Consider the following 12,719-nt stretch of genomic DNA (forward strand, 5'->3'; position numbering starts at 1 on the left):
GTTACTCTCTGCAAGGTATCAATTAATCCGTCTATTGTTTATGAAAAATGGAAAGCATTTTGGTTTAGAGAAGTTTGCAGAGAATCAGCTGCCAATAGCCTCTCCAGTGCTGTTGGAGGACAGTGCCGGAAGGATGGGGTGCCTTTATGAAAAGCAGAAGATAATAGAAGGAAAGAAGCAACAGGGATGGCTAGTCCTGCAGCAGTTCAGTATTTATTCTGTGTGCAATTATTTTGAGTTTCACTTCACTGTCTCTTTGATTCAAACGGAAATTTTAAGTAACTTACGTTAATTGTTGTCTTTTCCAATTAAACCTCTCTGGTCTTTGACATGCATGACTGTTTCTTATTTCTCTCCACTTTGCGCAGCCAGCTTGCATAATGAACATCATGTCCCCAGTATTTTGGAACTGCTGGCCTGGAATAGAAATGTGATTTCCACATGGAGCCCTGGAAAGCCCTGACAGCGCTCTCTCAAGGGCTTCCTAAGTACGTCCCTCCAGATGAATCCTTGGCAGCTTCTCCAGTTCTCCCATCCACTTTCCTCCTGTCCAGCCTCTGTGGAGGCAAAGCTCAGCATTCACTGTGCATCCCTCCTTCATTCGTTAGCCTGGGGAGGAGGCCACAGCTTTCCTGGAAGCTTTCTTTCCACTCTCCTGCAAAATACAGTGTGAGGAAACAGCAAGGGAATGCACGACAAAAATAGGAAACTCATCTATCTCGCGGGACTTGCTCTACAGTAAAGATGGTCTAGATTTCCACACATTTACTTTTTCATCCTTCTAGGTCTCCTGACAGTAAAGGCAAGAAGATTCTGTTCTGCACAAAGCTATTTGAATGGTATTTTTAATTGGTTTGGAGGCTTTGATGAGAAAGCAGGACATTATCTGTTGGGAAAAACTCTAATCTGATTTCACTTGAGTCCTTATCAATACCAAGTACTGTTATTGGACAGCCTAATTTAATCCCAGCCCTGCTTCCTGAATCAACATTATGATGCTAGATATTTACTCAGGTTTACCCACCTAAAGTGGAAAACTTCTGTTGAAAAATGAATTCTCTCTCATGTAATGATATTTATCTGGACTTTTCAACAGCAATGAGTCCTGTATTAGGAGCACAACTTTTATAACAGTCTGAATACCTGGGGCTGGGAGTGGTGTGGTAAGATGGATAAAGATGCGTGCAGGTTTTCTGCCTTCCATTTCTAGTTAGCAGTGCATTTCCTACTTCTAACAGAAGTTGGGTACCATTGACACAGAGGGGCACTAGGTATGTGTATTGCCAGGTATAACAATGTCTTCTCCATGCTGCAATGCAGCTTAATATCCTCTCCCATTACATGGCAAGGCACAGAGCTACTAAAACCATATCACTTAAACAATTAACATTTATGTAAATACATACATCACTCATAATACATATTCACATTTTGAATGTGATTCAAAATCCTTTGGGACTGTCTCCATTTCAGAGGCCAAATTAGGGGTTTAAACTGGTTTTGGTACCTGAATAAATTCTATTTTGGATAATGACTTACCATCTACCTACTTCCCCTCTGCGTTTCAACTGCATACAAGAGTTTTTGCTAGCTTTCTACCTAGACGTTTGCACAGCTTTGCTGTATGCTGTATGAACCACTGTTTCCCTTCTTTCCAGAGACTTCTACCTTTCATCAAAGTAATTTTAGACGATGCATATCAGTATTTACAAAGAGCTCCTCAATTATTGTTATATTGTTATGTAACATTCTGGGAGCGGACTTCCTTATCTCTAAAACTCAGGGCTAGTCATATAAGTGCATTTTAATTTTAGGGCAACTTCTTTTTTCTTTTCATTTTTTAAATAATCCTCTTCCTTCCTGACTGCTGTAGGAGAAGCATTCCAAGCGCCTCTTGGACAATGATGGGGATTTTTGAAAAGCTTTTAATTTAACTAGATGCCATATGGAGGTACCTTGGGAATATTTCAGAAGCCATTCCTCAAGCTTTCCTTCCTAGCATAAGAAAAATGCAGCCACAGTGAATAGTAATCAGAGGACTGGCACCTTATAACGTGGAGAGTGTTATAAGCCATGTGTTTACAGAGGTAATGAAATGAAAGCAATTACAGAGAGTAAAAAAGCCAACCAAGCAACAAAACAAAAAAGGCTAATACAGTGAAAGTTCCATGATGATCAAGAACTCTATATTTTCATATTTATATCAGGAAAATGCATAAATCTGGTCAATCTCCCACCACCACCCAGGCTTCTTCCTGGAAACACAGGTTTACAGCTTCTCGAACTTCTGCTATGAGTTCTCCTACGTCAGACTTTCCCTCCTCTTTCTTCTCAATCCCATCTTATCATGAGCTGCCTCATCATACCTGTACCATGCTTTCCTATTATCTCATGATTTTGTCTCCATTGGCTAATAAAAAACAGAACTCATTATTTTGTTTTTCTTAAGAGTCCTACAAGTTTTTGTTGTTGTTGTTGTTTTAATAGAATCAAAAAAGCCTTATATTGAGCATATAGTAGCATTATGTGCTATTTGCCTTTAAGGTAAAATCTGGTATCCTCTGTAGTTACTGTATGTGACATTACACTATGGCATTTCTGTCCCGGGGCTGGCACACAAGGTAGAAACATCTCACAACATCAGTGACTGTTGCTTGAAGCATGGATTAGCATGCATCCACCTGCTGCTTTCTCAACATATTGTGCCATCGCTTTTTGGTGCTGTTGCTTGACATCTTGGTTTTGAGAAGGTTTATTTTAATATAGTTGATTGTGAGCCCCACTGGATTTTCTCATTTTTTCAGAGTGTCAGTCTTAGTTTGTAAATTTTGGTGGAGGGCAGTGCCAAGAATAGGAAGTATTTTATAGCGCAACACCTCCAGCAAAGTGTCAGTCTCCTAGGTCACCTGCTCATGTTTAAGTTGTCTAGACACATTATTTTGCAACTATGACAATGGTGAACAGCAGCAGAGGGAATGCAGGGTCTGCCCTGAACCTCTGTCTAGCTGCTCTCCTTGTTGCAGCACACTGTGTAGATCTAATTACCCTCTGTGATATCGACAGATTTAGGTGGATTTGCACATGGCTGAAGAATGGTCTGCAGCATGTGTCCATGCAGACAACCAAATGCCTTTGGAAAGTCAATGAAATTGAGGTAAATGGGGTTCTGTTGCTCCATGAAATCATCTGTGATGGGCCTTAATTTGCATATCAGATCTCTGGGCCGTGAGTCCAGAATGATCACATTTAGGCATTGCATGCACTGCCTCTTTCATTCTGTGGAAAAGCTTTCCAGTTGCTGTACTTAAAACTGCTATAAAGTCCTTCAGGGCGTCTGGTAGAGAGAAGAGGCTTATTTTTCACAAGACATTTTGGACAGCTCTTTGGTATCTTCAAGAAGGTGTCAAGGAATTTCAGCACATCTGCTGCAATTTGATTGCCTTTTGCCATTTTGCCACTTTTTGGATCCTTGACTGTTGCCTGCATTTTTGATTGGATGTATTGTTGGGCAGGTGTTAGTGCCAGCTTGTTGGGTTCACACGCTTCATCAAATTCAGATATAGGCATCGTTTAACCTGCTGTGAACCTGTCTGCAGTGCTCATCCACTTGTGTTTTCAGCTCTTAGTCAGCTGTAAGCATCCTTCCATCTTTTACTGAAAAATTTAAAAGAGTAAATTGGCCATTTTCAGGTTTTTAGTTCTGTTTATTTGGCATAGCAAAGATTATAGTTGCTACTAACATCTGCTATTCAGTATGCATTTGCATGTTGAGCAGATGACCTGAATTGTGAATTGATGCAGATGTGGTTTTGTCTTGTTTTTGCCACCAGTAAAGATGCAGTATTTCCTTATGCTTGCCTTTGGGAGTGCATAATGTCTTGCAAATACTAGATCAACCATTACACACAGCTCAGTAAGTCTATTGCTATATTAGGTGATGATTTCCAGTCTTTACTTCTCCATTACGCTTTCTGTTCTTTGGCTATTGCAGGCTATTCCAGCATTAATATCATCCATCACAGAAGATAGCATTTTTTAAATTCAGGTAAGCACATTCAGGAAGCAGTTTTGGAACTCATCTTTATTCTTGTTGTTGCTATGTTGTGCTTTATGATTGGCATCTTGATGAATGTGATTTATAATCTGGCATATCTGATGCCTTCATTGATTGGGACCCTATCTAGCGAGTTTGCTACAAATGGTGATTCTCCCTCTGACTGTTTGTCTTCATTTAATCCTGATTAAATGACATTAATGAGTTCTTAAAGCAAGAGAAATAAACCCCACTTCTTGCCTTTCTCTCACTGATGACAAAATGTTGTCATCTCCTTTGAGATATACAAGTTCTTGAACATCTCAAGCCTTGTTCTTACATTGCAGTGATAAATCTGGATATAGTTTCTTACCACTAATCTCAGACCTTCTGAAATCTTGTCATTTGAAGACTGATTTCACTAGGAGCCTTTGTATTTTACAAGAGCTGTAATCAGAGAAGTAATGATATCTTAACACACAAAATTAGTAACTCATGTCTGGGGAATGCTGTGGCTTAAGTTACATTAATGGCTCTGAACTGTGTCAGAGTCCTGAGACTTTTGTCCTAATCTGAAACTGAATCACTTTATGGCCTGGCTGGATTTTCCTCTTTGATTCTCCAGTTTGCTTATCTTCAGAAAGGCTTTGCTGCAACTCTTCCCTCCAGCCAGAGCCAAAGGATAAAAAGCCTTTTTGCAAGCCTTCTAGTTTTAATTATTTCAGGATGGGGTTAAAGAAAACCCAAAGTGAAATGAGCAAAGCCTGAGTATCAGCTTCAAAGGGCTTCCCAGAGATACTGGAAAATTTCCATCTCAGGTGCATGAGGATGCAGCTTATCATTTTCTTCTTCCAGCCATGCGCTGGGTCCAGCTGTCATATAGACAATCCTTCAGTGCAATATGTAAGTCAATATTTGTTCAAGATGAAGAGACAAAGCCTCTTCAGTAAACCCATCTGTTCACAGCGGTTCTCTTTGTTATGATAAATACAGTAACCAACGAGGCTGGCAAACAAGCTGGATGAAGAGTTTTCTCAAGTGGTGGCTACCACAACACATTGTTTCTGAAAAAACAGTTAAGAAAACCAGAGCTTATGATGATCCAAGGTGAAATGTGACCTAGCATTTTTAAATTTCTCCAGGTTCATCTTTTGTAAGAAAATGCCGTGATTTTACTATCCATCTCACTGCAGCTCTTTGCAGCATCAGTGTGGAAGTCACTCAAAAGGACACCACAGCGAGCAACACAAAGAGGACATTGATGCTGCTCCTCCCTTCGTTAGAGAAAGGAGGAATTCTCCTCTTGCCGCTTGCGCTGTGCTGGAGGCTACCCTGTGCCACAGGGGTTACAGTGGTGCAAAGCAGAGAATTGAGCTGCCTTCAAAGTGTCCCCACATGGTGGCCATGTCACGCTGACCCACCACCCAGTGTGCTGCCCTGCTGCTTGGGGCACCCTCCCTGGGACAACTGCAGCTCTGCAGGCTGGGAGAGAGCTCCTCAGATCCAGAGCCCTCTGCAGAGGTTTGAATGCACAGCCTACATAAGTCAAGGGTGAATCATGTTTGACTACTGGTGTGAATACAGAGGGGCAATGACAAAATTATCTAAGCCAGCTCCAACTTGATCAAACTCATCCACAACCGTGCCACCTATTTTCAAATTTATGCAGACAAAGCAGAATCCTTGCCCTCTGTAGGGCATTAGAAATATTAGAAAATCATTTCATGATTTCTAATAGCTTTCATTAAGTATTTTTTAAGTTTTTTCTTCTTTAAAAATCCCTTTAATTTCTCATGTTACACCTAGTTAATTGGTTTACCAAGTATTCTCTCACTCCTGATGTTTACATACTTTGCATCTAGTATCCAAAGTCTACATAAGTGATTAGTAGAAAACAAGTTAAACTCCCTCTATGTTATGAATTCATTTTTGAATTAAACCTATAAATTCGACTTCAAAACCATAACCTATGAGCCCCCCAAGAGAGAAATGAAGCATAGAAAACATTGCTAACACACTTGGCATCAAGAATAATTCATTGCACTGCAAGATGCTGGAAAAAGGCAACATGGGGTATAATCTTTGTGCAGCTAGAGTGAACTTTCCTAGTAATTTCAGCGATCTTATATGAATTCAAAATCTCACTGGCCAGAGGCAGCAAGTGAGCAGAAACAGCATAACAGATCCAAGTGTGAAGGGTAATTGGAAGTGCTGACCTCCACAGCACAAAGCACAAAGCTTTCCTGAGCAATGCTGTGAGGTCGTGATCATGCCCTGGCAGGAGTTTGCTGCAGGACTCCAGACCACCAGCAAAGAGGTTTGAGACAAGGGCAGACTGATTTGTTTGGATTAAAGGAATTAATGTCTTCTGGAAGTTCAAGTGGGATTCCTTTTTTCAATAGCAAATGATAAATTGTTATTGGGACACTCTTGCCAGTCTCTGTGGAGGAACATACATTTGTTTTTTCCTGAAAGATCATTCTGAAGAAACAAAAGCATGTAAATATCTGGTTATAAAAAGGAGGGTTATTTCTCCTACAGATGTGATATACCTGGAGCAAAGCTATATTCAGCATTTCCTACTGAAAAAGTTCATAAATTAACTCTCAGAGGCAGGGACATTCTGACCCTGGAGGAGAACTGGAGTAGGTGTTATCAGATGCAGAAGAGACTGAAATTGCTTGAATTTAATGCTTTCACTGTAGAAAATTTGTGGATTTTTGAGAGACAGGACAGCTTTAAGAGTTTTCCTTTCTTCCTAACAGTTTATCCTGTTAATAGAGTGAGGAGGTACCTAGATGATAGGCTAAGACCAATACTTTTCTTCCTTTTCTTTCATCAGGGGAGGAAGACAGGGTAGCTTTGGTGTTGAAAAAAAACAGAAACTCAGTAAAGGTGTCTGTGCTTCCACCTATAGCAGAAGCAAGGACTACTGTGGAGCCTTCAGCTCCATGGTCAAATGAAATTTTGCACTTCATTTACTGGTGGTACAACAGAGCAACTGTATCCTTAGGATACAGTTGAACTGTATTACTTTTCTGTGCTTGAATAGTTCTGTGCTAGAAAGAACACTGTTTTGGTCCGTCCTGCATTCATCCTTTTTTCTGAAGCTCCTTTCCCCTTACAAAAGTCAAAATAACCATCCTGCTTTGTTAAAGCTTTCTTGGAAGTGACTGAATCAGAAGTTTCAGAGTCAATTGAATTACTTAAGCAAGGCTGTTGATTTTGTCCAACACTGAAGAACCCAAGAGCAGTCTTTGAAGAGATTCTTGCAGACTTCAGCAGAAGGGTCGTTAGTCTGTCGATTTGTGTTATTCCATAGACCTATCAAATAGAGTGCAGCACTTCTGTAAGTAAAAAAGCGCGTGGTACTAAAGAGCATTTGGCTTTACCTACAAAACATTATTAAAGACCTGGAAAGACTATGAAACAGCATCAGCTTACTTATACTGTGAACCCAAGTGTTCATATAAGCCAGTATTTGTTAAATGTTGTGGCAGCAGCCATTGTTATCTGTAGCAACTCCCTTAAATAATGATATTGACTGTAGCCCAGCTCTGTGACTCCACTTTGAGGCTCATGCAAGCAGCTGAATCATCTGCAAGTGCTACTATCTCTCCTGTGAATTCAAGTGCAGCTGACTGTGTTGGCTTTCAAGGTCTTTAACTCAGTCAGTTCCAGTTCAAGAGATGCTCTTCCAGGTCAGCTCTTGATCCTTTTTCTGAAACGGTTTTATCCATGATTTCATTCAATCCTGTGGGGATTCAGTGCTGTAAATGGTGGCCCACTGGTCTGGACATCAGCTTGCCTGTGCCTGAATGCAGGCTGGAGCTCACATGACCCTCAGCAGCAGCCAGGTGTTAATGCTGGCATGGCCTTTACAAGGGCATCAGACTGTTTTCATACATACTATTTCCCAGACACCTTGCAGGCGGGCACAAGAGATGTTCAGGGCTGAAAGGAGGCTAGAAGAAGCAATCTGCAACACTAAAACATTTATAGTTGGGAGAGGAGTGGAAGCAAACAGAGCACTCTCTTGGAGGAATACAGTGAGACAAGATAGCTTGAGAAACACTGCTGAGAATAACTCTTTCCAGGGTTACCACTTTCCAATTCCACTTTTCAAAACCACTTTCCAAATCATTTAACACAGCTATATGATTGTTATACTGAATTTAACTTATCTTCATGTACAGCCACTCACATAAAAGAAAAAGTGGTTTACATCCTCTTACATCCTGTCTTTTTTCCTCCTTTTTTTTTTTTTGCCTAGGTATGTCACATATCGTAATATGACATATTCATAAGATTATTATACTGCTCCGAAACCCTCACCTCCCTCAGAATACCAAGGAACTGCAGAAATTTCCCTAGTGTCAAAAGAATCAAGTGTCAGAGTCTGATAGACACATTAGAGATCAGTGGCCCTTTTTCACTACTGAAATGAAACCACTTCTGGAAAGACACATAACAGCTGTTTATGTGTAAACCAAAGTAATATGCTGGGTTTTGAAAGAGGAATTGAAGGAAAGCATCATATATAGTTTTTGGAAGAAATGCAAAGATGCAGTGTTGTTACCAGAAATGGAATGTAAACAGACAGGTGAACTTGAGCATTTGTATAAAAAAACAAAAAGATAATCAAGAAACTAGTAATACCTTATATTAAGGTTATTTATGGATAATTTTACCATTGATTGACCTACAAGCAGTCTGATAGCTTACATCCATATATAATTTATTCAATGGGATTCATGACTTATGGCGCTTTTGTGACAAGTTTTATAGTACCATAGTTAGTGTTTATTAGCAATGAAAACAGTGTTTGAGACGAGAACCACACAAGCCAACTACTTTGTAGGCAAGAAAGTAATTACAAATGACACTAAGAAGTGTTACTGAGAAAGCTTCAAAGAGCTTAGTTTCATACCACCCAAAACACGGCACAAGGCAATGGCACAGTGCTGTCAGTGTAGAAGATGGGAACATTTGTTGAGCTCCACCTAAGCAGGAGTGTCACATCCACCTCCCCAACCACTTGATGCACTTTCTTTTGTACCTTGGTGTGCCTGGAGCTCTGCTTCATGCACAGCCCTGTTTAGCTTGCAAGATCACATGGGAGGAAAGATGCTCTCTGCAAGGTACAAGAGAAGGTTCCATGAAATACGACCCAAAGAACTTATGGAAATGATGCAATTCAGTTACACATATCTTCTTTATCCATTTTGGAAAGAAGCTTTTCTCTTAATAAATTTTTAAACAAACCTATAAAAGCCTTTAAAACAAGTTGTAGGGTAAATTAATTTCCTTAAAAACCTCTTTCCCCTATGCATGGGTTCACACAGGTTTGCCTTGGAACACTTGTCTGTAAAATTGTGTATGCTTACTTTGGGCTTGTTACTGTGAGGTTAATTAATAGTTGAGCAGTACACACTATTGTGCTTTTCTAGAGCTGTTCTACCTTGCGTGTGTGTTGCATTTGAAGTCAGTGGGCACACACACACAGTTTTACAAGCAAATATTTCAGAGCTCCCCAGACAAAACACACAGGCTTTGATACTCCCATTGGCCTCCAGTACAGTCCTAAGTGCTTAGCTTTTGGAGGCAATCAGATCCTCAGGTATCTTCAAAATCTGTGCAAGTTTTTAAATAAAAATACATGTAACTGGAAGCACCAGTGAGACTGGACAGAGGCTCACCTTTGGGATATCTCAGAAATATCAAACATAAGGTTTCCTATATTAAGGGATAACTCTAAATTACATATTCCTGACATAAGAAAAGGTGTCTAGTTCAGATGAATTTTTATAGGCCTGAAATTTAAGTTCTTTGCCTATCCTGATTCTCAGCTGTTGTTCTTGAAAATGTCCCTGTAATGACCTGAATATATGAATGGGGATACTCACCCCAAGGCCAGGAAGTCACAGCAGGGAGTGTTCACCCCACTGCAGCTAGATTTCAGCTCACTGCTCCTCTTAATTCCCCAAAGCTTCCCTTTTGGGCTGGTGTTGGAGGACCACAGTCCATTTCTGTGGTCCTCATGAGTTATTTGTAAAGGGAGTTTGTGACGGGAAGAGAAAGGTCTGAAGAGGATCAGGCTATGTGTGAGGGAGGACAGGCAGCTGAATGCAAATCTGACAGCTCAACACACCTGTGGGTCAGAGAGGCAGCAAGTTCACTCCTGTCCATGGATGAAGAAACAAAAAGAATATTAAGCAGAAATAAAGTGACCTCTTTGACACAGTGTGGTCACAGGATATGGTGTAGTCAGTTCTGTAGTTCCCGGACCAGAAACATGAAAAATTAGAAAATTCAGAGAAAACAAAGCACACAAAGTAACTGAAATATTTGAAAGCCTGCCTTACCATGAGAAATTCAAGGATGATCTCTTATTTAGTGTCTAAAGGGAAGCTGATTTTTAATCATAGCTTCCAGAAGACAGTCAAAGACAATCTTCAGTATAAAGACAGTGGAAAAAAAGGATACTGTGACCAAAAGCTGAAACTAGAACATTTTCACTGAAAATAAGGCACAAATTTCTAACAGTGACGGCCTTTAGTCACTAGAGAAAATAATTAAATATTAATTATTAAATTATGCATGTGTTTCTATTACTTATGTCTTAAAAAACTAAAGATTAGATTTTTTTTTTCCCCCCCCAAGGATGCAACAGGCACAAACATTCAGGAAGTTGCCTGTGCTATGCAGGAGGCCAGCCTACATGAACAGAACAGTGACATTAAAATCTATGATGAGGACCAAGGTCCATCTGTAAGTCTCCAAACACCTTGCCAATGGGAAACAAACAAACAAATCAAACCCAAGGAAATCCCAGTTTATAAAGAGGACTAAAAAAATCCCTCAACTTCTCTACATGATAATTATTACTGCTTACACAGGAAATCGTTCTTCACTGTTTGTACTTTATTGGGCTCTTGTCAGCTAGTCAGGAGAAAAGTACAAGACCAGGAACGGGAAGTACAGGTGTTAAGCGCATTATGGGGCACTGGTAATTCCCTGGTAGACTTCAGAGGATTGGTGAGGACCAGCAGTACATTGTTCACAGCCAACAGCAGTATATTTTTAAACTTTGTACTGGGTGCTGGCTAGTAGCCAGGTGTAGTTAAAACTTTACTAAAAATTAAACAGTAACTGCCATATTCCTGCACTGCAGACTGACTGATTCAAAGAGCTCAACAACTGCTTCCCTTCCTTTGGTGAGGGTTTGGGGTTGCATCTGGAACTTTGACACTAATGAAATTTACTTTCTTGGTATTTAATATCAGGCTAGCCGGAGAGCATTTTCCTATTAACCATCTCTGTGTTTTCTTTCCTTTCTCCCCTTACTGCCTCACTGTGTCTGTCCTTCTCCTCCCTTCTGCACTAAAAGTGGCTGTTCCTCTCTCTCCAAGCTCCTCCTGCTGTTCTGCAATAGACCCATTCCTGTCTAACCATGAACATGCTCTGTAAGTCCTTTCTTTTATTACTGTAGGGGTGTGTGTGTGTGTGTGTGTGTGTGTGTGTGTGTTCAGTAGTCATTGTAATGCATTTTAAAGCCTCCCTTGAGGTATGGTTTACAATTTGCGGGGGCAGAGGCAGAAGCTCCAGCTGAATGCAGATATTTTACCCCAGGACATTGAGAGCATGGGTTCCCCAAATGCAGGACACTGCAGATGGTGGCATGCAGCAGGAACAATGCCTTTTGGCGACGGTTGTTCTCCCTCCAAGGACCTGCAATAGCACAGGGTCTCACTGGTAGGTAGCACACAGGAGAATATAACAACATGTAAAGGACAGTAACAAGCTTGTATTGATTTCACATTGGAGCTGCACAGCACCATATATCAAACACTGTATCAGGGCAGAAGAGCTCCCTGTAGCCTGGTTGGACCATGCCTGACCCATGCATAAAACATGCAAGATAAGCCATAAGAGGTTCACATACAGATAAAGAAGTTTGAAGACTCCAATTACTCCTGTGCCTTTCTTCCTTGAGTCGGTTTTCCTCTCTGATAGCTCCTAGACTTCCTCTTTCCTAAGCTGGTACATAGGTTTTTCAGCTGGGTTCTAGCCACAGCAGGACAAGCATCATGCAACTGCTTCAGGGACTAGGCACTTCCAGACACACAGCTCCAGTTGGCTCAAAAACCAAAATGGCAGGAAGTGTGAAATTGGCTTCCTACTCAGGTGTTTCTGGAAAGGGCATAGGGAAAAGGAACAGAGCTCATTTTGGGGCCAGGAGCATCCTGATGGTCATGACAAGAGCCTCCATATCTTGGAACTGGGATGACATTGATATGGAAGAATTAAGCCCAGCTGACAAGTCAGAAGAGTTAGTGTTTGACCAGCCTTTTGCATCTTCCATCAAGAGAAACACAGAAGGTGTGTTGCCCTTTACACAGCATCACAAATTCACAGTCCCTCCATCCTGCTCTCCAGACCATGCCCTCCAGGTCCAGCTGATGGGGCCCACAGATCCTGGGGAGATTGCACCTCCCAGTGCTCAACCAGAGACTAAGAGATCCTAACAGATTTGTGGCAGGCAGGAGGTTTCTCCTATTCCCTTCAGTGCTTTTGTTTGTTCTTCATTAGGACACTCAGATATCTAAAAGACACACAGCAGATTTTAACAGTTGCTCTAGTGCAGCGGAGTTCAAAGTGGAGGATGCAGTTTCTGTTTCTGCCA

General features: G+C 40.9%; 1 protein-coding gene across 2 annotated transcripts in view; it reads left to right on the forward strand.

Annotated features, from left to right (window-relative positions):
• Positions 1-12,719, forward strand: part of HTR4 (5-hydroxytryptamine receptor 4) — a 104,388-nt gene that overhangs the window by 56,164 nt on the left and 35,505 nt on the right. The window contains exon 6 of one of the 2 annotated variants that reach the window (XM_013953690.2): positions 369-2,425. The exons of the other annotated variant lie outside the window; for it this stretch is intronic. Within the exon in view, the coding sequence (XP_013809144.1) occupies positions 369-381 (13 nt within the window). The 3' untranslated portion in view covers positions 382-2,425. Of the gene's footprint in view, positions 1-368; positions 2,426-12,719 lie in introns of those variants that run through there. 2 annotated transcript variants of the gene reach the window in all.

Source organism: Apteryx mantelli, chromosome 14 (genome assembly GCF_036417845.1).
Source record: "Apteryx mantelli isolate bAptMan1 chromosome 14, bAptMan1.hap1, whole genome shotgun sequence".
Taxonomy (NCBI): Eukaryota; Metazoa; Chordata; class Aves; order Apterygiformes; family Apterygidae; genus Apteryx; species Apteryx mantelli.